This window comes from Seriola dumerili, unplaced genomic scaffold (genome assembly GCF_002260705.1).
Source record: "Seriola dumerili isolate Sdu_G_001 unplaced genomic scaffold, Sdu_1.0 BDQW01000109.1, whole genome shotgun sequence".
Lineage (NCBI taxonomy): Eukaryota > Metazoa > Chordata > Actinopteri > Carangiformes > Carangidae > Seriola > Seriola dumerili.
In genome coordinates this window covers 260,057-286,381 of record NW_019174364.1, presented here as the reverse complement: position 1 = coordinate 286,381, position 26,325 = coordinate 260,057, and the positions used below count along the sequence as shown (strand labels likewise).

The following is a 26,325-nucleotide window of genomic DNA, read 5'->3' as shown; positions in this document are numbered from 1 at the left end:
ATGCACACACACACACACACACACACACACACACACACACAGACACACACACACACACACACACACACACACACAGACAACACTGGTTAGAAAACAAGAGACAAATAAGGATTGATCTGCTCAGAGTGAACTGTGAATGAAACAAGAACATGACTAACACTGCATGGTGTCGAGCAAAAATGAATTTATTATTACTGTCTTCACGTATGTACAGCTTTTGTGAAAGAGAACCGATCTGACGAGGTCAGGAAAGTGTGGGGGAAACAGCAGGCAAAAGCAAACATACAACTAGCTTTCACTGCAAGCGTTAAAGAGATCAAAGACAGGAATTACTGTGTGAAGCACAAAGAAAATAGCAGGATAGGACATGTTCTCAAGAAAAACAAAATCATCATCCAGTCATCATGAAAGAAATTCTGCCTTTAAGACAAATATTAAGTTTAAATCAAAATATTGTCACACTTTTGCAAACATGGAGGGATTTTATAGGGGCACAAATTTACATAAAGTTCAGTTTACTCATTACAAGGAGTATGCTACTACTTAGCCTGTGCAAACTGCTGTATAATGTCTTCTGTGGCTCTAGAAAAAGCTCTCCCAAATTTGAAAAATAACTCTAATGACGTCAAAGATGTTACAGAGCTGTATTATGGGAAATGCAGGCTCCAGCGTTTCTGGAACTTCACCCGTACTGGGGACTAACAGTCAGGATATCTCAGCCTCTGTCTGTATCATTTTGACCACTGTTAGACCCCCAACTGTACGGAAGTGCAGTACTAAATCAACTGATTACCCCTTTAACTGAAAAAAAGAAAAAAAAATGTTGCGTTAGAACTTAAAGTAACCGTTTTGTTAAGTTCAGTCTGCACTTAAGCGATGTGTTTACAATGGCTGTCTCAGTTTTGAAGAACTGCCTGACTCATTATGCCCATCCTGCTTTTGACTACATAGATTTTTGCTACTGCTTTGTTTTCATAGGATACATCAAAACACTGATGCATTCAACAAACTACTCTCCACAAGGGAATTAAAGAAGTTAGACAAGAGAAGTCAGTATTGAAAGTGTTTTTGAGGCGTTACTATTGAAATAACCGAAACAGTGATAGTGCAATATTTGGTGGAGATCTTTGAGTTAAGCCGTAATACATACAATTAGATGTATGAGCCAGATGATCGTGTGAGGCCAGCATCTAATAAACATGACTTACAAAACCTATGCATTGTACAAATAACATGTCAAACAGTTGTTGCTTCTCAATAATTCACATTCTTCATGACTGCATCTCTAACATCATCATATCATCAGCATTTTATCAAACAACAACCAACCACACAGTAATCTCTTAAAAACCACAAAGGCAACAATATATAAAGCTACAGACTGCATCAGCAGAGGTATGGGATGATTATGATTTTGACTCGTATGTTGAGTCCTTCAGCCCTCCTTGTCGTATGGTTTCAGTGCCAGTTTCTCTTCACAATATCCTCCTGTAACTCACCACATCAACCTGTGCACATTCAGAATATCAGTGTATTCATGCAGGCTGTGGTGCAGTTTGTAGAGCAATCCCACAAGAAAATCAGTGAACAAGGAAAAACCCACAGTTAAAATATTAAATTACCTAACTCAGTTTTGGACTTTTTTATAATCTGTAATATTTTATCAACTGCAACATGACCAGATTATTGTGATTAATTATGATCAGTTGTTCTGTTCTGTAAATCAAATAGGTTTTAATCCACATTCATTATTCAAATCATGTAATTTACCTTTGAAGGTGAAAGCATATATATAATCTCTAGTGTCTGCTTTTCTCCAGAAAACTGAAACTGCAATTCAAGGCACTCTCACAGGTGTTTTTTTTTTTTTTTCACCTGAAGATAAAGTTCAAGTTCATTCAAATCTCTTAAGGATATTTCAAGCGCTTGTGCTGGAAGCATTTCATCGATGAAGAATGAAACCTATCCTTGGACTGAGAGAGCAGAGTAAAGCAACCGGTCCTAGTGACCAGGATGTCAAGTCTTCACAGTGACGGCATGATGGTGGCTAATAAGGTGTTGCATTAAGACACAGAGCTGCAGCACCAACCTATGGATTATCTAATGTTAACTGTACAAACACAGGAGCTATGTACAGACTAACAAGAATTCATATATATACACACGGCAGCTTCTATATAGGAGTGATATGAGCAACACAAACATGAACTATTTATATAAACACAGGATGAATGGACAGTACGTTATGTACATTCAGTGAGTGGAAAGATATGTAAGCAATGACAAAATCTGCACTTTTTAAGCCTGACTGGGCTAACTATACATCTTTAAATGTACTACTACCATTACACTGCACTCAAGGATTATGTACTGCAATATGGACATGAGGTATGTTGATGCAAATGAAACAAAATAAAAGTCAAGAATAGAGACGAGTATGTACATATGGTTACATACATGCTGGTTAAATATATACAGTATATGCACATAAGATTGACTAGGAGTATAATGAGATTTCTTTTTGGTAATAGAGTTGGAAGACGCAATGCTACTCAGGTTAGAGAGTCCTGGCTTTGGGGTCAGGCGGCTGATATGATTTAGCTGGAGCCGGAGTGGGGGTGTCCTGGGCTGAGGGCACAGCAGGAAAGGCAAAAACTCCTGAAGGGAGAGGGAAAGAGGAGAAGGCCCTTAACGGAGCAGGAGAGTGTAGCTGATAGCTGGGATGGGGTCCTGTGGAGGGAGTGGTCATCACTGTTGACCCCGGGCTGTCAGGCCATGACAGGAGCAGACTGCAGGCCTCTGGACCAGAGGCCGTCCATGATGATATCTAAAAAGGATGAGATAGTGGACAGATACACAACTTCACAACAATGATTAACTACATTTACACAATGCAACTATGTAAGTAAATACACAAAGTAGTGTATATATAGTTTGTAGTGTGCTACCTGACAACCTGTAGCACATTTAAAACTTAACTGTAAACTTTTCTAGTCTCTCAAGCTTAGCTACAGCACGTTTGTGTGAAAGTGTCTGTGGGGTGGATGTAATGTAGCATTCCTCACTGTCTTTGAATTACATTTATTACACTCTTCGGTACATGTTACTTGTTGTTTGTTATTTGCTGTTTGTCTTGTGATATTTAAGTCAATAAACGAACTACCTAAATAGGCATTCGCTGTAAAGCACACTACTTGTAATGAAATGTGCGGTGTAAATTTAATTTCCTTGTGGTAAAATGGCAGAAACTCTGACATGTAAACAGAGCACAAATTGCGTCGGTGTTGTGTAGGCATTCACTAATAATCTTACAGTATGTGGTAATATGTCTTAGGAAGTCAAGAACAATCAGTGAGCAAGAATGCAACTTATCATATCTATCTATCTATATATCTATATATTTATATGATGTGTGTATATATATGTGTATATATGTATATATATGTGTGTGTGTGTGCATACATACACACTTACATATACATACACATTTATGTATATGTAGCATAATGCTGCATAACTAGCATGAAACTCACTAGCATGAAACTCACATCTGAAGCACTAGCCAGTTGTCTATGTGTTCGAGGTACAACCTGATCCCACAGGTGCTGCCCACTGATGCTCAGAGAGTTAGTGCGTGGCCTGTGGGTGACAATAAGAACCTCCTGGGCCCAGTCGTCCATCAGCCGTTGCAAGTCTTCAGGCAGATTGCTTTCATTGCCACTCATTGAAGTGCCAGTGTATGTGGCTGTCTTGTTGTTGCTGTTATTGGCCTGAGCTTGGGCCAGTCCCATCACTGGCTGATGAGGAGGAGGTGTGGCACCAGTAGGCGGCTGCTGTGATTGATTAAAAGCCCCTGATCCAGCCGCAGACCCTGGGAGGACACACACACACACACACACACACACCAAGTTTACATAGCTCAATTTAGCGAGCTCAATAAATTGAGATTCATTTTAGTGAGACACTGGAATTCTACATACTGCTGCCACGCTCTTTGCCGAGACACAGTCGCTTCAGTGTTGACCCTAAAAGATAAAAAAGACCTTATACAAGTTATCATTAGCATTACTTAGTAATGATGATCAATAACAGGACGCAGTGTGAAACAAAGCTTCTGAATACTGCCGCAAAACAAAGCAGAAAACTAAAACCAAAATAAATGGGTAATCAAAGCAATAAGTCCCCTGAAACAAGAAAAGTCATGCAGGTGGCCCATGTGAGAGGCTGAGAGTGCAGCTTGGATTGTTAGAGAGGCAGTGGTAAGAAAAGAGAGAGGCTAAAAAGAGATGAGAGATTAGAAATGTTATAACAGATTGGCGTGCATGTGACATGCAAAAGTCCGTTGCCTAGTAATGCATGGTGGATAACAACAGCAGAAGCATCAGTAGAAGACACATGAAATGTGAGATAATGTCCATTACTATTATAATGAATCTTGATTATCCAAACCTCAAACATCTGAAACAAGGCAACAGGTCGAGCTATTATATTAGGCAATTTCTTGGTCTATGATAATTGTTTAAATTCATGATTCACATTTGGAAAGGGTTTTCGAAATAACCTTTAAAATGAAAAAAACAAACATTTAATCAATCAAAAGTTTACTTTTTCAGAACAAACTTTAATCTTCAGGGGGTTTGAATAAACAATATCTTTCTGTGCAAGCATAAAACACAAGGTAAAAGCAAGTAATAAGAATGAGGCGAGGCAAAAGAAAACCCAGTAGTGTTGCACAACGGTTTGGCAAAGACGGAAAAAAAGGATATCAGTGAGATTAAAGAGGAGATATAGAACATATGGAAAACAAACAAGTGACGCTATGCGAGAAAAGAGGAGATACAAACAGATAGACAAAGACACAGGCCCACTGAGAAATCTAGCTCGTGGCTTGCTACTGGATTTATAGGTCACTCTCTCAGACGGTTGAGGGTAATTAGACCAGCCTGTAGAGGAGTATAATCAAAGAGGGAGAAAGACACCAGGGTAAGAAGAGCACACAATGAAATACCCAACCTTATTAAATAAACCACCATAGTTGTTAAGAAGAGTTTGCTGTTCTGTTCTAGATCTGCTGCTGTTCTAGATCTGCGGAATCTAGAGGTTTACAGTCTAGTGTAAGAACTGTGTCGCTTGTGGTCACCTTGTCCGGGTGGAACTTGTGTGCCGGTGCCGTCTCCATGTAATCCAGCGTAAATGTTATCAGACGACAAAGACCCCTTGAGGGAACAGGGCTGCTGAGTCTGCACAGGCTCTGAGGTTGAGCAGGGAATGTGGCTCGTGCACGACCGCGCCCTGCCGTGAGTGGGGAAAGACCCTTTGGCTGGAGAGCCATTTAAACTCAACGTGGGCTCACCTGTACCTGTAGCAGCACCTGAACACACACACACACACACATACAAAGACACACGCACAAGCATCAGAATCGTACACTCCTTGTAAATATTGGACTTACAACGCTGGAGATTCTGAAAAGATACTGACTGGATCTGCTGGAGTCACTAGTTTTGGTTGTGACATTTCTAAATTGTTGAACCAGAGGGCTGAGAAGTTTGCCAGGCTTCAGCTTGTGCTTGCTGGATCTCTTTCTACGGCCGGCATGTGGTGCAACGTGTGACAGACCCAGGCCGGAAGGAGGGGCTTTGCCAAGCCGGCGATATAGCAGTTCCACTTCTCCCCGCTGATGGGCCTGCAGTTCAGAGATCTCCCTCAGATGTCTGAGGGGGTGAGGGCAGGAATATACTGGTCACTTACAAGCTAAATGACAAAATATTTTCAAGTAAAGACACTAAATTAGGCTGAAAGTAAACCACTGGCTATGCTTACTTCTCCCTGAGTCTCTGTAGTTCCCTCTTCATGTCCGAGTCCTCCATCTCTGAGTCATTATCGCTGCTGCCATAGGCTGAGCCGTGCACACCTCCATGCCTACTTGGTGAGTCAGAGCTCTGCACACTGCTGCTGCGCCCTGATCGACGGAGGAAGGCCACTGCCCTCTTCATGAGGTCACTTCCTCTGCGCTCGGAGCGAGTATGTTGAGATGGGGTGGCAGGAGCCAGCTTTGCAGGGCTACTCTCAGCCCCCGAGTCAGAGGAAAGGAAGCGAGCATGGACTGTGACATCCACAGGGACAGAGTTCGAGGTCAGGGCACGGGGCAGGGAGCCCCTCTTGGCAATGGAAGGAGGTGTGTCCAGGTAGAAATCAGGCGGGGCAGAGTAGCGGCTGCAACGTGTTCTCTGTGTAATTTCGTCTTCAGTGCTAATCACAGAGAAACGGCCAATTGTGGTAGAGGTAACCATGGCCTCAGCCTGAACATGGTCCTCACTGTATGCTACAGGGTGCGCCGGTGAGGCGGCGCTGCTCCAGCTCCTTTGTTTCACATCGCGTCTGTTGGCCACTTCAGGAGGAACAGAGATGATCTGCCAAAAGCAAAGAACAGACTGAGTATTCCTACTAATTCCTCCTAATAGCAAGTGCGGTGGGAATTAATCTGAAAGACAGAACTACTTCCCCTTAAATGTGAGGAAAATATCCCTTTCGCACCTTAAATCGACCTCTTGTTCCGGAGCAGGAAGCAGAATGAGGAACGTGTCTTCTTGACAGCGAAGCTGCGAAAATGTCCACAACACTGAATACTGAGCCACTGCAGTAATAAACTAACAGTAACACATAAATTCAGTCAAAAGCTAATGATGCCAGTTGTGACACATTAATTAAAGTACGATGTACATACCACACACGGCTGAGTCACTCAGCGTGCTCAAACTATCCATTCTCTCTGGAATTTGAGGCTAATCAAGGTGACAGGATGAGAGATGAACAAAACACATGAGAAAACTAGATACAAAAACAGATACAAACCATTAATCAATGTCCTGTAATATACTTCTTAATGTTGCCTGTATTTAGAAGATATGGCAGAATGCAGACCCTACCAATAAGTTATGTTTTTCATGTACAACAAATAACAGCCATAATTCCCTTGAATTCCCAATGTACGAATCGAAATATAAGAAAAAATGGTGATAAAAATGTGATAAAACATCATTTTATATTGTAAAAAAACTAAACAATTTCAAAATAGATTGATAGTTCTTTTAATGCATAGATCTCATCCAGATAGCAACTGAATCTAAGTTTTTTATATTTTCTGACGCTGTAAAAGGTTTGTTCACACAAATAATGCCTATAAATACAAAATAAAACATTTATGCATATGCAATACTTTGTTGTCAATCAAACTGTTTTCATTATGCTCTACTATACAGTGAAAATATTCAACCTGTAATTTATATTGTGAAAAACCTTAATGACTGGGTCTCTGATGTTATTGTACTTACCAGCTGTTCTCCTGCTCTGTAACGTCCCTCCCCCATCGGCCCTGGCGTGCTGTTTCCTGACCCTCCTGTGGCGCTGTCTGGACCAGGAGGAGACTGAATGTACTCAGTGCCGGAGCCTGGTGTCTCTGCAGCACTGCCTGATGGATACATGGGAGCATATTCCTGGTAGAGCAAGTTCCTTAGTTTCTCGTCCAGTGTTTTTATGGTGCTGTCCACAAAGCCCCCACGGCCAAGCCGTCCTTCACCATCTGACTCACCGGGCCCTGCTCCCGGCTGGGATGGCGCTGGGCTCTGGGGTAGTGAGGACACTTTGGTCCCTCCCACGCTGGAAAAAGGCTGGTGGAGCACCACAGGCTGCTGTGGTCGCTCGCTTCGCACTGCAGAGGTGTAAGAGACAGACAGCGGCTCTTTGGCTGAACCTGGCTCCTGGAGGGGAAGCGGGGTGAGAGGAGGCCCACCCTGTGAACCGCTCACATCCAGAGATAGCGGCATGACCAGAGGGCAACAGGGCACCTCCTCGGCCATAGAAACAGGACATGTCATGTCAGCCATCTGCTGAGCGGCGTGGATTGGGGAGATGGAACCCAGAGGGGATCCCTGTGGCTCATCCACTGGGAAAGATGTATGTGGGGACGGCGGGGGCAAAGGTTGAGCCCTGGCTGGCTGAGCCTGATGCACGCTGGGCTGCACTGAGCTGCCCACAGGCTCCACTGATGGTACAGACTGAAGCGTTGGGGGAGCAGACACAGGAGGTGACAGAGTGGCAAAAAGAAGTGGGTCTGTGTTGGACATTATTGGAGGACTACAGAATCCATACACATCATAGGAGAAGCCTCCACTGCCACCAGACATTGTAGAGGATGACCCCTCTTCTGCAGGAGGAAAAAATAAGCCAGATTTATAAAAGATTACAAGATTCAAAAATATTTTTTGAAAGTCATCAAATGCCCATGAGAGCTGAGGGATGTCTTTCATTTAGCTGCCACAAGGTGGTGCTATTGCTCCATGATGCTGTCAGACATTGTGCTGAAATTGCTCTGTAGAAACAAAGTCACCTCTGGATGCAGATGGCCTTGCAATGCCGCTGTCAGCAGGCTGGGTGGTGGTTGAACTCCCAGGTGACTGCGTAGTTGTGCCGTCAGATGGGGTGTCCTGGCTGGATGTGGGTGTCTCTTCTACAGGGCAGATTATGAACCATCTTTTTCCTGTATGAAGAACTGCAATCCAAGATTTCAGACAGTTACCACACCATGCTTTTACAATATGAATGTCACATATAAAAAAAGGATTTATTAAATATGCAGATGGTTACATTTTAGAGAGAGAATTTTTTTTTACCGTTCTGCTGATAGACAGGCTGAGGTGCTCCAGGCTGCTGACTCTGCAGAGTGATCAATAGATGTAAGCTACGTGAATATGCTACTTGCCACTTGCTTTGCCTCTCTGTATTTATTCGTTTATATCCATGTCCATGAATATGTCTCTGTCCACGTCTAAATATATGTATCGTAGTGTGTAAGTATCTGTAGTGTATGTACCCTCGTCTTACCTCTCCCTCTAACCCCTCAGAAATTTGGCCTTGTTGTGGACTGCAACTCAAGGTGGAGGCCCTTTCACCCTCTATGTCTTCATTCAGCATGTCCTCAGCTTTATCCACGATGTCCTTTAGCTGGTCGATGAAGATCTCCTTCTCTAACAGAAGGATGAAGCCATTGTCTACCTGTAGGCATACAGTTTTAAAAAATAAACAATATCAAAATACAAATATAACCAGCGGACAAGACAAAAGCTATAAACGGTAAGAGGCTGAACTAACCATGTAAGTGGCAATTTCCTCTGGAGCATCTCCATCAAGATCAAATTTAAATGTCACCATTTTGTGATTGTGAGTCTCTAGCTGGCATTCGACCATTTTATCACCAGTGTTGCAAACCTGTGGTGGAAGAGGTTACACTTTAAAATTACAAGCATTACAGTTTGAAGAAATTGTAACTTCAGTTGTCTGAAATGACACCACGACTCACATTGAGCATGCTAAGTTTAGGTTTGCTGGTCTTTTCTTGCCGGGAACGTGTACGGGCAGACTTGCGGTGGTGTTTCCTGGGTTTTCCATCCCCTTTCCCCCCACTAGCCAAGCTGTCATAGCCGTCACTTGTTTCCTTACCAGATGCCACATCAGAGTTGAGACTATGAAAAAGAAAAGATGAAAACACTGGTTGGTGACACATTTTCATCACAGTAAGTTACAGAGAGAACAGAATCTGTAGAGACACACACCTGTCATAGGCATAGTTGAGTAAAGATACTGGTTTGTCCTGAAGCACATCCTGCGGACAGAAAATATACAGCAGTGTTATTAATGTTAATGTGTGCTATTAGCTTTCGACCTGATGGCTTATCTCAGTGAGCTGCTATCAGGATAGAAGTATAAAACTGATGTGAATTTAATAAAAAAGGCGGCCAGTTTGAACATGTTTTCTGAGTAATAATAAGACGTTGCTGATGCAGAGACAATTTTCATCCAGGAAATGTGTACGCATATATCAGTATTACACTCAAAAAGGTGCAAACTTCGGCTTTATCCCTACCTCTACAGAGGGCTCTTGTTGAAGGGTGCTAGACGCAGATGTCATTTCGAGGTTTTGCTGAGTTGTGGCTAGGCTGGCACACTCAGGCAATGAGACTGCTGTCTGGATGCCAGTAGGCTGCAGAACTGGAGCTAGGACTGAAGCTGCGACGGGAGCTGGAGCAGGAGCGGGGGCTGCAGATTGCACTGGGGCTGGTAGGGTGACAGGGATTGGGGCCGAGACTAAACCTGTGTGTTGGGGTTTGCCAATAACAGAAGACGTGTCTGAGCTTGTAGATGAGACTTTTGGTGGTTCAAAAGCGGGACCTGATGCAGAGACTGGTGCTTTAACAGGGGCTGAGGCTGGAGCTGGTACTGCTATTGGAACCTGCATTGGAGTTGAAGCTGGAGTTTGAGGCATGGCTGCAGCTTGAGCTGATACTGGGACTGGTGGTTGGCTTTGTGCTGGGACCATAGCTGGGGTTTGTGCCGGTGCTTGGGATTCGACTTGAACTGTAGCTGAGACTGACATTGAGGCTGGGGCTGGAACTGGAGATGGAACTGCAGGACCTACAGTTAAGTCTAGGCCAGCTGCAGTAGTCTCTGCATCAACCCCACTTCCCCAGAGAGAAGTCTGAACAGAAGGCAAGACGGGGTGGACCGGAGCCAAAAGCTGAACATCTCCCAAATTCCCCTGTGGAGCAATCGTCTGTACCTGAAAAAGAGAACACATTTAGGGAATTGTTCAATTGTACAAATATTGTTTACCAAATGCCCAAACGCATGGCCTGCATGCACTACACCAACGGTTAAGACCGATTGCCACCTTACTATTACAGATTTCCCATGACCAGCCATTACAGTGAGAACTGAGTCAAATATTCACCTGGATAGGCTGCTCAGCCATTTCCTGCTCAGGGTGGGGGGCGGGGTATGGGGTGGTTCGTACCTGGGAGAGAGGTAAGTAATGGGTGGAATGGAAGCTACAAAGGTTTGGCTGAGATGGAGCAGGGCCGCTCTGCTGCTGGGGCATTGCAGGGGGCATGGCCATGGTAAGAAGTGGAATTGGGAGCACCATATTGGGCACGTGCTGAGGTGTGGACAGAGGGGTCTGAGGGGTTCCTAGAGTAGGTATAGAGGGCAAGGCAGCATGAGGGGTCAGAGGAAGGGAGGGATGGTGGGGTGAGGGTGAGTAGTAGGTGCTAGACATAGAAGGGCCACTGCTGCTGTAGGCAGATGGCAGAGGAGCTTGGGAGAAGGGAGGGGGCTTATGGCCCCCTGTTTTAACAACGGGATATGGTGAGGGAAACTGGGAAAGAAAGAGGGAAAATGGATATACAATGAACAAAGACAACCAGTCGATAGAAATAACATTCACACAGGCCCTTTATGATTTACGCAACCCTGTAACCTGTATTAACCTTTGCAGGATGTTTATTCTGTCTCTATCTTAGTTTTACCTTACGTTTCTACCTCTACCACAACGCACCTGTGTGCTGATCTGGAGGGGCAGGAGTGGGGGAGAAGCACTGGAGACTGACTGTGGAAAACTGGCAGATATGTCAGGAGGACTCAGATGAGATGTAGACTGGTCAGCAGATAACAGCTAAGGAATAAAATCAAATATTCGGTTTTTTACTTTGACTGGAGAGTATGACTTTTTTTGATGGATGTACCAGCTAATTCTCCATTAAACTGACAAGATATTCTGGTCTAAAAGCTCAACTTCAATAAAAGGGAGCTACAGGGCAGGTAGACAGTCTATGATTCAGTTATTCTGTGTGGTTTGCAGTGTATGTACCATAGCCCACAGTAAGTTATAAAAGATGATGGTTCTACCTGGGGCAGGACAGCAGCTGGTTGGAGATGGCACTACAGGGAGGAAAGACAAATGGGAAGGAAACACAAAGCAAATGAAAAGCCATTCACATACACACACACACACACACACACACACATATATATATATATATATAGATATACAGTATATGATGAAGCATTTAAAAAGGGGAACTCAGGTGAACTTTTTACCCACCTCACCCACAGATGCCCTACAAAGCGTGTGTTTTCAGATGCTTGGTGCCTCTAAATTGCACTTTAGTTTCATGTATGTTTTTGTGTTTTAGTTGACTGTAGTGCACTCAACAGCTGACACAGAACGCCCACTCCAGAATTAGTCATTTTGGATGTCAAATAAGCAAAGTTAATATAGTAGCGAGTGACCATACAACTAGTCCACATTCCAAATGTGCTAAGTCGTTGTAAACAAAAAAACCTGCTCTTTTATTTAGATCAGCCAGCAATCCAAACTCATTTATATTCTACTTATACTACTCTACATCTAATTCATTGAACTTATCTAATTTCATGAATCTGTTGTAGCTACTTTTTCCCAGGAAGAGCAGCTTTTATACCAGTAACAGCCAATCAGGATCCAAATAAATGAAACAATCAATAATAATAATAATAATAATAATAATAATAAATAATGAATAATAACAAATATTTATATGATCTAGGAAGGCAGCTCTGATTGGGCTACAATAGTTGACTTCCAAACGGTTTCTTCCTAATTCTGCTTTGTGTCTCTCACTACAGCTGTTGCCAGGGCCTGTCGCAGTTAGATGCATGCAGTACCTGCTCCTGGCTGGGTTGCACAGTAACCTGTGTCTGTAGAGTGGGGGCTGCAGCTGGAAAACTCTGTGCTGTCTGTCTACTCTGGGGTGCAGTAGGGGCTGGCGTAGGTGGAGCAGAAACTGTCTGTCAGAAACACAGAGAGGTGACATTTATTGGATTCTATTTATAATATGATATGACTCGCTATGGAACAGAAGATGATGTTTGTGTATTTACTATAATAAATCCAGCACAAGGTTAAAATGTTCAACGCGTCAAAGCAGGAGTTGCGATGCAGCGGGCAAGGTTTAAGAAAGTAAGCTGAAATGGAAAATGGGAGTTACAGCATTAATCTATCCTCAGCCACCCAACATGTTCACTGCCATACACTCTGCTAGCGCCTTATTTTGTATGCTGCCACACTGTCCTGCTATGTTCTGACCTTATCCAAAATTGAGACCAGAAATTAAATCCTTATTGGGGATTAAGCAGGAGCAGGGACTGGCTCTTGAACTTTGCTATTATCATGGAAAAGCCGTAGGAGCAAAGCAGCTGCCAGGTTCATGAACGATACAGCAGGCTGGTGCTATGCCACTATTTAGCCTAAATGAAATCTCCTTCTCTAACCTACCAGTGGATCCAGTCTGCCTTTGCTGTTCTGTCGCAGTAACATCAGGTTCCTGTCCAGATTTGGGCTACAGAAGAGCGGGACCTCCAAGCTCTGACTTTTGTCTATACGCTCAAATACGGAGGAGGAAGCACCCCCAACCTCCCCATGGCTGTGCACTGGATGATTAAAGACTCTCTCCGAGAGGATGGGAGAACTGGTCCTGCGACCCACGATGTGATGGAGACAGTGGTTGAGAAGAGTGAGATCTGCACCTTCATACAAACTCCATGGGAGCACAACTTGTGAGGGTGGGGAAAGATGTGAAGCTGAATTAAGCGGGGTTGTTTGACTGTTTGACGATGGGGGAGAAGTTGATCTCAAAAGAGGAGGGAGAGTGACTGAAGGAGTCCTTGACAGATGAGGAGATGGAGGTGAGCCTGGCTTAGAGACTGGAGTGAACTGGGTGGATGTGGAGAAAGAGCGTATGTGTCCCAGAGATTCACCTTCCTTCGTTCTATCTCTCAGGAGGAGAGACATGCAAGCCTTGCAGTGGCGGTGGGGCTGTGGGCTCCGTGGGACGCTCTGATGGAGCTCTGAGGGAGGTTGTAAATTCAGGGGAAGGAGAGGTGAATTAAAATGACTTGCTGAGTCATGATCAGAGTGTCTATGGGGGGACAACAGAGGAGATAATAATGGCAGATTGTGGGCAGAGATAGAGCATAGGTAGTCTGTGGCATGCATTGAACTCTCTGTGCTATTTGTTGAAGCCAGATCCTGTGACGGACATAGGCAGGGGCTTGGGCTCATTGTCTTGGTGAGAGGGTGTGTCCTACACCGTAACATCTCAACCAGGGAAGCGCTTCCACGCCTAAAACACAACGCGCTCTCAGTGATGAGCAGGTTGTTATGGCATACAAAGGGATCACTATAGTGACGCTGATCAGGTATCATTGCAAGAAAGAAAATAAGAATGTTATTGTTATTTCAGAAAACTCAGAAAGCAAAATGAAAATTTAAGAAAGTTGCCACAGAAATAAGAAATAGTTTTACTCACTGTTTGAGACTGATAAGGCCCCTGGTGCAGTTGTGCTGCAGTTTGTTGATAGGCCCCAGGATGCAGTTGACCTGTGGTTTGCTGGTAGGCTCCCTGGTGTAACTGCATGGATGCATGTGTGTAGTTTTCATGTGAGGCCTGTGCTGTGGGTTGCTGGTAGGGCCCCTGGTGCAGCTGAGGGTCAGCCTGTGCAGGAGGACTGTAGATCATCTGAGCTGTGGAAATGGGCTCTGGAAGTGACTGGTAGGGCCCATTTTGCTGATTGCTGAGCTCGTCTAATTGCATGGTAGAGCTCACTCCACTGTCAGCTGTAATAACAGAGTGAATAAAGCATTAGGATTCACTGCGATGCCCTCTGCAGGAAGGACAGACACTGAGAAAGGACAGGGAGAGAAGGCAGTAGAGTAGCATCTCATTAAAATTCAAAAGCTGGTTGATGATGTCTCATTGCTGACTAATAGGTGCTGGTCAGAAGCCGTGTTTCTCTCTTACATTCATGCATACCAATTTAACCATTTTACGTCATAGTCAGTCCTGTTAACAGCTGAATGAGTTAGACCAGTGGTTCAATTTATTACAAGAGCCTGAGGTTGTATGCCATATGATACGTTCATGTGTGCTTCTGCTCAGGTTCTCACATGTGGTAGATGTGGTGGCTGGCACAGCACAGATCAGAGTCTGTGGCTCCACCTCTTGGTCTTCATAATCTGTCGTGGCTAATGTGGCTCCCTGTGGCACACCGGTACTGGGCACCTGCAGCAGGTTCTGCTGCGCCTCACCATTTCCTGGTGACACAGTCCGCTCCCTCCTCCATTTGATGAGGGCCACACGGTCTCGGATGGATTTCCCAACTATCTTCACATCGCAGTCCAGGAAAAAACCTGATTCAACCTACAGGATACAGGTAAGATACTCACTGCAGATCAGAGCAAACTGCATCAACATTGTAATTCAACGACTTACTGTATGTAATAAATCAACATATCAACTCCAGTTTCAATCAATACAGTACATGCCTCAAGTATATCATTACAGAGCCTACATTACAGACCACTGACCTACTCCCAGTTACATTACACCTAATTAAAAGGGCCTGAGATTGTGTTCCAAAATTAAGACAACTGCATCATTAAATGACACTTAGACTACATTCAAGAACCCACAGTATATAGTGGAATTATACTACAAAGTTAATAATCCACAAAACGTTGTCCTAATATATCCAAAGCATTTCCTCCACTACCTCACTGTGTCTTATTGTGCTTATACTACAACCACTTATCACATGCAAAGAAAGAAACTGTGCTCCAATCACCATCCAGTTTGTTTGTAGCCAGTTTAACCCATGGTTCAGCAAACAGCCACAGTTAACTGGTAATGTTGTAAAAGGCAGAGGTATTGTTGCTATGGTAATATTCTTTACGCACTGAATTACAACTATTTTTGAACTGTCGAAGGATTTTAATAAACACCTGCCAGCCAATTAGTATTTTCCATGGATATGGCCAAGTTGACAAAAGAAACCACCCAGAGTGGGGACTACAACAAAAGCCAAGGTCAGAAGAGAGCAGGGACATTTAAACCAGACTAAAGTAATATTAATAGAGTTAACCCCTAATAAAAAAAAAGTCAAACTCTAAAATTGTTGTCTGTCGGCTAACAAAATATGATTAGTCTTTCTGTAACTCAAAATATTTGTTTACCATTTCTTGGGCGACAACCTCTGGGACCTCATTCACCAAGTCAAAGGTAAACTCAATGGCACCAGTGTCCTTGTATTTTCCTTTCAACTTTTTAGGATCTTCAACCCACAGCTTTAGAGCAATAGATGATTTCTTCCCATCATCTTCTTCATTGAGCTCCACCCTCACGCCTGTATCCTCTGCAAAGAACGCGTGATTCAGGAGGTCCTTGATGGAGTACCTGCAGGAAATATACAAAAACACCAGCTACTCACCTGGACTGAACATCACAGAGACAGAAAAAGCTAAGGCTACACAACACAGAGAAACACTGTCACTTTCACAGAAAATGCGTCAAGAGTCATACACAGGTATTTATGTCACAATGCATGAACAGAAACAAAACAACCCCTACCCACGTATAAAATGTGTCACAAGCCCTGAGACAGTGTCAAAGATCCTGCTCCACTTACCGTTCTTCCCATCGGTGACATATGCACTCCCCGATTATTTCCTTAATTTCAGGGTCGCTGACTTTAGCGTAGCTAGCAGGTTTCACCCCCTGCAAAACAAACCAGCATTAATATCTCTCAGCTTACCAAGTGTCACACTCAAAGCAGCAGTACTTAGCATGTGACTGTCTGTGTCAAATACAGATACTCCAAAGCACTTTAGTTTTTCTTAGACATCTCAACTATGGGGATAAATAATAAATAATAAAGGAGTTACTGCTACACAGGGGGACTTTTGGAGCAAGGCAACATTTAGTTGAGGAATTAGTCGATCCACAAAAAAATTATCATTATTAGGCTATAACTGAGTCATAAAATAATTCAGTGGTTAAAGTGGGACTTTTGAGAGAAAACACTTTTCCTCTAACAAATAAATAGTCAAATTCCATCGCTCAGTTCAAGACACTCAGTGATTTTGCTGCTACAGGCTTACTTGCTCAGGCATGAGAAGTAGCTTTCATGGCAAATGTTAGCTAATGTTAGCAAACTTGAGGTAAATATAGCTACTGTGTTAGTTCACTGACTTTACGACGCTTCTCCACTTGTGCCACTGTTACATTTAGCTTTGTTAACATTTAGCATTTTAAGATAAGTGCTAACCATCACTTACACAGCAGTTAAGCATTTAGCATTTAGCCTATTACATGACTATCATTTTGTAGCCACAGTGGTTGCTGTTCAGTAAAAGTCACATAGTCTTGATTTACAGATACAAAACATGTGGATATTTGTTTCTTGTCCATTTCATCACTATGTTTGAATAATAATCGGGTTTTAGTGTCATCAAATTTAACATTTTAAAGAGTGTGTGGTTAATGAGTCAATTAAAAATAAATGATTAATTGATAGTGAAATAATTTGTAATTAGTTGCAAGCTTGTCTGCAAGTCCCTCACAATAATTTTAGTATATATCATATTAGTCATAATTTTCAAAACCTTTTCGAACACTAACTTGAAATGGTTGTAGTAGCAATGACAGAGTGTAACACTTTTGAACGTGAACTCACGCTTGTGACTTTGCGGTAGATCTGTGCAGCATTTTGACACTCAGAGTAGGGGTATTCTGAGGTGGCCATCTCCAGCATACACATCCCAAAGGCATAGACATCCACAGCCTCATCGTAATGCTCCTCATACATCTCTGGAGCCATGAACTCTGGAGTGCCTGGAGAATTAATTCAAGAGACGGTGATAAATTCTGAACTCACACACTGTTATCAGTGTTTCATTATATTTCACTGCGATCAATACCAGGGTCAAGGACTGAAATTCAACACACCAGTTAAATCATGATTCCAATAATTTTCTAGTTGCACAAATGACAGACAAGAGAATTAGCTGAAACTGAAAAGAAAAGTAAATGTTGGATGTTCTGTGCAACTTGAACACAATTATAAGAGATTACTCTTTGACAAAAATATCTATTTAATGATTATTTAGCAATGAGCTATTTGAGAAAACTTTGACCAAAATAATATGGGCTTAAAGTAGATACTATGCTGATTTTTAATGGGATTAACCACTGTGTAAAAATATCCTAAGGTACATTTATTTCCTATGAACCAAAACAGTTACTAAAATTGTGCACTGGGAAGGATTTAATTATCCTTGGCTGTAACATTTAATAACATAACATATAGACTTTTCATCCGACTCTGCAGTTCTCCTCAGCTCTAAGGAACTTTTAAGTGTCTTTCAGGTCATTGCTTTGGTTTTTTATGGCCCATAACTTCACTGTTTTGGAACTCTCACCTCTCTCGTCAGCATTGTTTTGAGGCTGCAGCAGGCAGCTCTTTTCAGTGAAAAATCTCTAAGAACTCACCATACACTACCTGTCCAGCACCAATCGGCAGACAGAGACAGTTATGAACTACCTGGTGAGCTTAAGAGTCAGGTAGTTCCTTCAGGAGTTGGAGGAGACCAAAACAGAGCTAAAAGGAGAGTGAATATTGGCGTTACATTCATCAGGTTACCATAATCACGACTCCAAATGAATGCTAATGTTGCTCCATATCTTCTGTCTATGTAAATAGGCAGCCAAGGCTACAATTTCAACTTAAAAGGTGATGTTGTTGTGTTTACAGCATGTTTCCGCTTCCCCCAAGTGGCCCAAACAAGTTATGGCAGGTTTGAAATAAATATTCTGTTCGTCACAATTCAATAAAACATTGTCTTGCCAACTTGCTAATGACTAACCAATAACACTTTTAGCGAAGGAGGCCCTCTTCAGTGTTGCCAGGCCCAGGTCTCCTATTTTGACAGAGCCTGTAGGACCAGTGATGAAGATGTTGTCGCACTTGAGGTCTCTATGGATGATTGGTGGAGTCCTTGTGTGGAGGAAGTGGAGGCCTTTGAGAATCTGTCTGCACCAGCTCCTAAGAACTTTAGGCTTCATCACCTTAAAGCGCTTCAGATACCTGTGAGAAAATATAAACACCATTATCATGATTGAGATGTGCCAGTTGACACTAGGCAAAAGCATTTTCTAAATACATTGAATGGTAACTGGCAGCAAGACATATCATGATATGTCCCTAGCTAGCCACTATGTTGATAAAATGTTTCCAATAAGCTGTTTCTCCTTTGCCAATTGTTATTGCTTTCATTAATGTGAGCTACAAAGACACATTTAATAAGAATTTCTGATGACTATTCTATTTTCAAACTAATCTCCTCATTTTGGCTGCCTAAAAAAAAATGTCCCATTGTGTTGCCCATTATGTATGTTGAATTAATCTGTTTTATTGATTATATTTTGAGTGAGAAAAACAATGCTAAAATCACAACTATTCATTTTATTTTTTGCATGAATAACATCATGGAGTTTCAGCCTCCACACAGTCTAGCATTAGATTTACTGTAATGGTGTCATTCAGCTGGCATGTAACTTGATCAACATGATGTCAGTCTAATGGTTGTTACTGTAAGAAGCAGCAATAAGAGACTAATATTTGCATCTCATGAACAGTGATTTACAGTCAAATATAAAGTTAAAAAGGACATTGGCTAAAATGGGGAGCATACCAAGATATTGTAGATAACTGTTTTCGTTGGCATTTTCATAGTGATTCTTACGTTTTTAGTGTCCCTGAGGTCATTAGTTCTGTCACCAGAACGATACACTTCTTCCCTTTCACCGGTGATTCCCAGAAGTCATAAAATCGCACAATGTTGGGATGCTGGAGGGCCTTCAACATCTCTGCCTCCTCTTTGAACCTCTGTCTCTCAACTTTGGACAGTTTCCGTTCCTGGGGAAAATGGAGAAAGACAATTCATTTTTTAAAATGAGAAATCGTGAATTCGAAGTTTGCCCACTCATTTTTTTTTTTCAATATTCTGGAGACTTATCAGAGAACAAGCTCCAGGAGTAGTCAATTTGTCTAAATTTAACAAGTTTGAGGGGTGGTGGAGGAGGAGAGAGGGGGCTGAATCGTCGTCATTTTCGGATTTTTTGTTATATAAAGTGGTAATTGAAGAGATACAATTCCTTTTTTAACCTCCTTTAAATAGCACATTGTTGCTTCAGGAGTGGGGCTCTGTCAGAATTGCCTGTGGCTCACGTTTAGAGTGAACACAATCTTGGTATTTTGAGTGGGTAGACATGGGGGTCTGAACCAGTTATTCTTTTTTCCCCACTGTGTATAAAACACACACAGCACTAAAACACCTCAGACCTATGAGTAGAATACTGACGTTATTTTCAGAAGACTGATAAGTAAAAGCTAATAATACAGAAACAGACACGTCTGTCCATCAAATGTGCTGCTGGTGAATAATGGAACAAAAACAAACCATTAAGAGTAAGCTGGAAATATATCGTTTTCTATCTCAAAGCTCAAAATTTCAAGAACTCTATATTTGAACTGATCAGTGTTTTACAATTAGTTTCAATCTTACATCTTTGGATGTATAAACCTGAGAGAATCTGTGATGCTGGATCAATATTTTGGCCCCTGTCTTCCCTGAACTGTTGTAAAAAAAATAGTAAAACAGCTGACATCTTCTACATTTCTGTTTCTCTCCCGTCAGCATGGCAGATACAACCAATTGGCTTTAACCACGACAAATGCTACATGGCCACCAGATTTCCTTTCCTACTGTCTTTCACAGACACATTTTAATGGGAACAATGAGGGTGCATTTAAATGTCTTGGGTGCAGAATAACCTACTGTACATCTCTTGTCATTGATTATTGACTGATGCTGGGGAATTAGATTTCATCCACAGTCCATAGCGGCCTATGCAGTGTGCAACCTAATGCATCTGAGATTATGTGCAGCATTGTGAACGATACGCCTCCTGCTTTAGCTACTTTCATAATGCTGATTCTTAGTGAGAACGAATGTATTAGACTTCATCTCACCTCTCTGTCCATGTTGCCTTATTTTCTAAGGAGTTTACCAACAGATTATCAAACATTCTATGCAGAGATCAGACCTAAACAGGGTGTGGCACTTACAACACATCTGCTTTACTCAGAAGTCGTTCAGTACAATAAAAACTGGGTAAAACACATGTTGGCAGCACTGATGTTTGTATTTAATGTACTGTGGAATGTTGAGCACAATAACACTGCAATTAGAAAATATAGCTCTCTTGCTCTGCTGTGTATCCAGTACTATACTTCTTACACGCTGTCCTTAGATGAGCCCACCCTTTCTCTCTCTCCCTGTCTTGGTGCAGAGGGCTGCATCAGCAGGATTCACTCTCCAGACACATCTGTGTGGTAATACCACAGGGGTATAAATCCATGTTTAGCATTCATTACTAAGCCATCAAACAAGACAAATAATAACAAGTGAAAAAGTATTTTGGCATTTTACTAAATTGTGTTGCATAATTTGTAAATTTCGGGTAAACAACTTGCTCAGCAGATGTTTGATCATCATTAAGTAGATAAATAAGTAACAAGACTAGCTGTCTGGCCTGCTCAACACCGGGCACCAGCTCCTCTTCAAATCTGATTTATAAATCTTTCTATAAGCATCCAGTTTTCTGCTGTCTCACTCTTAGTTCTACCCCCAAACACACACACAGCATTTGGGTTACAGCAGCTTTTTGTGAGCGAGCCACACATGCACAGAAGCTCTGAAGGGCAAGGCCTCACCTCCAGGGACTGAATGGTTGAATCATCACTAGAGCTCTCCTAAGAACCCGCTCGGACGCCACACAAATGCAAATATATACACAAATACTGTGCATATACTATTGCTGTTACATGCTTTTCCTATTCGACATTCAAAAAAATTTAAATTCATGTTAATAATGTAGAAGTGTTTAAAAAAAACACCAGTAGTCGGTTTCTCTTTTGACAGATGACAAGGAATACTGAAAAAAAATAGTCGCACTTTAAATCCCTTTAAATCCCTAATGAAGACTCAAATGACTGAATTTTAATGTGTTATTTCAATATGAGCAATACTGTGAACTTTTATTCAATACAAGTTACTAAAGTAGAGAGCCAAGGCTTAAACCTGGGATGTCACCAGGACCTATACTTTAAATTACCCATGGCCCTGTTCAGGACTCTCTCACCCACTGTGTGGGAGACATGCAGTGGATGACACAGTCCCCAGCAGGGCTACATTACCCTGCGCACAATCAACTAGGGGCTGACTCCCAAACATTATTCTTATTATGATTTAATTTAATGTAAATTAAAGATTCTTAAAATGATGTTGGGGTGCTGACTAAGCCTGAGCCATCTTGATTGACATTTTTGGTCCCTGCAAAATGTCTAAACCCCAGTATATAAGAACCAGCCAGTGCACTGACTAAAACAATACAACAAGCAGCTTAAAGTGTGCTAAAATTATTTGCTGGAGAAAAAAGCATACTGCTGCAAAAACCGTTTTGGACTTAACAGATTGTTTATATACTTAAGGCAGTACAATGAACATGTGTTTCAATAAATCCATAAGAAAAGAAAGTGTTTTATAAATTCTTAGGACAAAGCAATGAACTTTGAAAAGGACAGAGAGGCTGAGTAAGTTGAAATCTAAGATGTGCATGTGTCCACATTGTTTTTTTGAAAAACAAAAAACAAAACAGGAGACTGTGCTGCTGTTTCACCAGAGAATACTGTAAAAAGGTTGTTGTTCTCACAGCTTCATTATACTTAATTTACTGTTTTCAAATATAATCTCCTGGCAGTAATTTGCTCTGGACTGACCGCAAAAGCTTAGCACATTTTGAGCCCTGAAAGGGCAACCACTGTCTACAGGTCTGCCTCCAGGCTAATCTGTATATCACATGGATAGTATCTAAACTGATCATTAGATTACCACATACACAGATTAGTGATACAGAAAGCTGTCACTGCTATGAAGCTATGTGTTTGCTGTATAATAGCCCCTGCTAAAATACTTTGTAATCATCTTCAACTGCTGACATTGTGTATAAGGACTGAATACTGTTGAGGAGCAGAAGGCATTCAATACAAATCTAGTCAAGGAAGTATTCAGAAGAGGTGTACAGACTTTATAAGGTCTTTGTAAACTAAGCTCTGTACCTCTGGACACCTCATCATCTTTCCAAAGTATTTTTCAGTAGGTTTAGAAAAAATCACAGCAGCTGTAAATCTGGACGACACAAAACTAAATGACAACATGTAGACAACTGAAACCTGGTGTAATGTGAGAACTGACAAAGAGTCAAAAGCTACATAAGCAATAAACATCTTCTTCCCTTCCTATCTGCACTATAACAATACTCTGAACAATATACTTTTCCTCGGTTGCCCAGGGAGAACAAATATTTCAATGATGGCTCATAAACTAGAAGAAGATGGAAAACAGAATGGGGTAAAACAACATCGCACCTGGGTGCTGTACGGCACAGCATGTCAGCAATATGAGGTTATTAAAACACAGAACTGAACTTCTTTTGATCATTTCTGATCATCAATAAGAAAGTAAATAACACAAATTAAATGGTTTGGCTGCTGACTGGTTAAGCTGATGTTTCTCATGACATGAATGACACATTGCTGAACCTGTCAGGGGGAGGACAAACAACAAATACACAGAATACCCTGAAAGACCCTGGCCTGGGAGTTTGTTAGATTTGATCTGGTGAGAATGTATCATTATATTTTCTCATTGTTTCAACTTTAAATGAATAAATTAGAGTTGAATTAAACTAGTCCTGTGTTTGCTGTGGACCCACATGACCTCCACAAAGTCCCCTGGTTGTGCACATGTTGGTCACCAGTAACCCAGGCTGCACACTCAACAAAGACCTTTCAGGGCAGGTGTCTTTTCAACAAGACAATCACAAATACTGCTTTAGAGTCCTGTAATAACAGGGTGCTATTGGCTGATTGATGACGGACTTGAATGATCACATGAACCCACCTGGAGTTCACACCACGCCACTTCGACCCAGGTGTCGGTGTCAAGACCTTTATAGACCGTCTTGAAGGACCCTCTCCCCAGCTCAATGTCAAACTTGAGGAAGCGCCCGCCAGGTGAGGTGGACACAGCCTTCATCCCGGGCTCCTCTTCGTTCTCGTCACTTCCTGCTTTACCTGTGACATCCGAGTTCACGACCTCAGCCTCGGGCTCGGCTTCGGTCCTGTCTTTCTTCACCTCATCTGCGCTCACGCTCTCTGTGACGCTCTCCTTCAGCCCCACCTGGCTCTCCGTGCTGGGGGGCTCCTGGAGACCCAGGCGGGTTCCTTGAAGAACCCGGGTCCGACTCCGATCAACGATGGTCCGCAGGTCAATGTTGAGCACCGGGCTGCTGTTGACACACTCCGACGTGTCCACCGGCTGCTGCTCCTCGGAGTCTGACACCCACAAACTCCGCCGGATGAACCTCTGGCGGATGAGTCCTCGGTAGTCTGTGGAGGGGTATGCGCTGGGGTCACTGGCTCCTCGCAGGGCTGCGTTTTGTATGTTGACATGGTGGTCTGTCCCATTCTCATAGATAGGCCTACAGGCATTTGCATTAATGTCCGAGTCTAAATTGGGTGCTGAGGAAAATGTGGATCCCAGTGGCGGATCTTTGCTTGAATCGTCCGCCGAATCCATCCCGGGTAATTGTTGAAGACTCAGCCTACCGGCGACATTGTGTGGGGAGGATGATGAGCATGCTCCTCTCCCGGCGGTGGGAGAGTTTGCTGCCTACCTGCAACACTCGCGTGCAGTGACGCAGTTCGCCAGCTCAGGGTGTATATGGCCTTATGCCTTGAATTTGTTTAGCACACAGAACATCCCGACAAAAATGTCCAGCTCGGAGGATGCGTGCATTGCTCCTTGCCACCTCACGCCCCGGGTCCACCTTGCTGCAGTACAGCACAGAGCTATTCAAGTTAAGCCTGATGTCATTGCCAGTTTAACCTATGAGCTCACGAAAACACTTTCCTCCACACTGCATAGGGTCCCCTTCTCCAGCGCATACTAGCCTGTGGAAAAAAAAAAGGTGATATGTTCCGCAGACAGATCACTGGCCTACAGTGGACAGGCCAGGGTGTTTAGGCTCTGCCACGCATTAATCCCTCCAAAAGACACATCACGGGACGGCCAAGTGCGCAGCTGTCATTCTCTGTAAACGCTCATCGACCTGGGCTCTCGCTGAGGCAAATAAATAGCAGGTGTTTCGGGTGAAAGCCTGAATCAGCTCCGAGAAGTGTGACCTCAGCATCTCTGCATTGTTCCTTTAACTATCCGCACGTACTGTTTTTTTTTTTTTTTTTTTTTTTATTCTCTCTCTCTCTCCATAGTGTTGTCCCGGAGCGGAGTGCAGGATGGACACAAGCGCTTATCAGATTATGCTCACTGCGGCACAGTTTCCCTCAGGTCGGAGCAGGCGGCTGTCAGCGCATCTCTCGTCCAGCTGATACGACTGTTGTCTCAGTGAATTTCATCCCTCTTTCAGGTTCGGGGAAAGTAGAATATTTCACGGTACAACCCACGCCCCTAGCAACAACACGTAACCAATACCTCGGCACGCTTTTAGGCGGCACCCTCAGCCTCCCCTGACACGGGCTGTGTGGACCACACCACTGTCCGCCCTCATCGTGACGCGCTCAGCCTCCAATGGGAAGATGACTCTTAAAGCCTACCAACCAAAAGGGACGCTGCTAGGAATTATGGGACACTGGATAGGACGCACCGGACATCTTAATGTTTCACTCTTCCACATGGACCCCGTGCTGAGAGGTTAGAGGGCTGAGACGCTCTCCTGAACTGCTTGCTCAAGTATTTTCTTTTCTCAAACACATGCATGATAACAGAATAATTACAGGATTGTTTCAATCTGATCGGGAGTTAATAAGCTTTTAAAGTTTGCCCATTTTTTACAACTCTATCATTTGTTCAAAGCACTTAAGATACAAATAGTCTATGAAATAAATAAATTTGCTGTGTTGAGATTTCTGGCCAACACAAAGGTCAGATATGGGGGTACAGAGGGCATATTGTCATTATCTTCCCTGTTTTGGACCAGGCTCATTTTTTTCTCTTTCGAAACTTTAAAAAAAATATTTGTTCTATGATTCAGAATCATTACATTTGACTTAAGGGTAATGAGATATAAGGAGAAGGACAAGAACTGTGAGATCAGAAGTCTTACTTAAGGGCTCAAAAGTATCTTTTTCTCCACAAGGTTTAACCTGAAGGGATTGTTTTGAATTTTATAGGGTCGGCTTTGAGGAACACAACCTGCCCGGATCACCAGGGAAACAGTGGAAATAATAGGAACCACTGAGTGGGTGGTTCCAGACCTAAGAGGGCCAGTTTACAATGAGACACCATGAATGTGACAATTAAAGTGGTGGCTGGTCATCCTATTCACATGGCTCCCATTTTGTGGTCACACAAGGCCACATGTGTTTTGTTGGATAAAGGTCCAAGCTGGGTCTAAATCAAGCTGCTGTTGGTTTGTCAACTTTGCTTGAAACACATACAGGAATTAAAGGATGTGCTTGTGGTAGAAAACCAACTTT

General features: G+C 42.7%; 1 protein-coding gene across 1 annotated transcript; it reads right to left on the bottom strand.

Moving 5' to 3' along the window:
- Positions 1-1,286: 1,286 nt before the first annotated feature.
- On the bottom strand, positions 1,287-24,409 carry LOC111222824 (serine/threonine-protein kinase WNK2-like). The gene is made up of 28 exons (XM_022746679.1): positions 23,732-24,409; positions 19,451-19,623; positions 18,572-18,792; positions 17,383-17,540; positions 16,336-16,424; positions 15,884-16,103; positions 14,819-15,071; positions 14,252-14,488; positions 13,148-13,392; positions 12,538-12,660; positions 10,850-11,209; positions 10,562-10,615; positions 9,612-9,661; positions 9,359-9,521; positions 9,151-9,267; positions 8,884-9,054; positions 8,673-8,715; positions 8,390-8,551; positions 7,335-8,206; positions 6,728-6,785; positions 6,538-6,602; positions 5,824-6,413; positions 5,482-5,714; positions 5,141-5,371; positions 4,845-4,943; positions 3,981-4,025; positions 3,549-3,871; positions 1,287-2,827 (listed from the first exon to the last, which is right to left on the bottom strand). The coding sequence occupies exons 1-28, from the start codon at positions 24,407-24,409 to the stop codon at positions 2,558-2,560; spliced, it is 6,303 nt and encodes a 2,100-aa protein (XP_022602400.1). The 3' UTR covers positions 1,287-2,557.
- Positions 24,410-26,325: the final 1,916 nt, after the last annotated feature.

What these genes read in the sequence shown, in the direction of transcription:
- LOC111222824 (XM_022746679.1), bottom strand. Translation starts at nt 24,409, where the DNA reads ATGGATTCGGCGGACGATTCAAGCAAAGATCCGCCACTGGGATCCACA. An exon ending in AAGGCCATCTGCATCCAGAG is followed by an intron (nt 8,207 to 8,389) that starts GTGACTTTGTTT and finishes TTCCTCCTGCAG; the next exon opens with AAGAGGGGTCATCCTCTACA. An exon ending in GAACAAGAGGTCGATTTAAG is followed by an intron (nt 6,414 to 6,537) that starts GTGCGAAAGGGA and finishes TGCTTTTGGCAG; the next exon opens with ATCATCTCTGTTCCTCCTGA.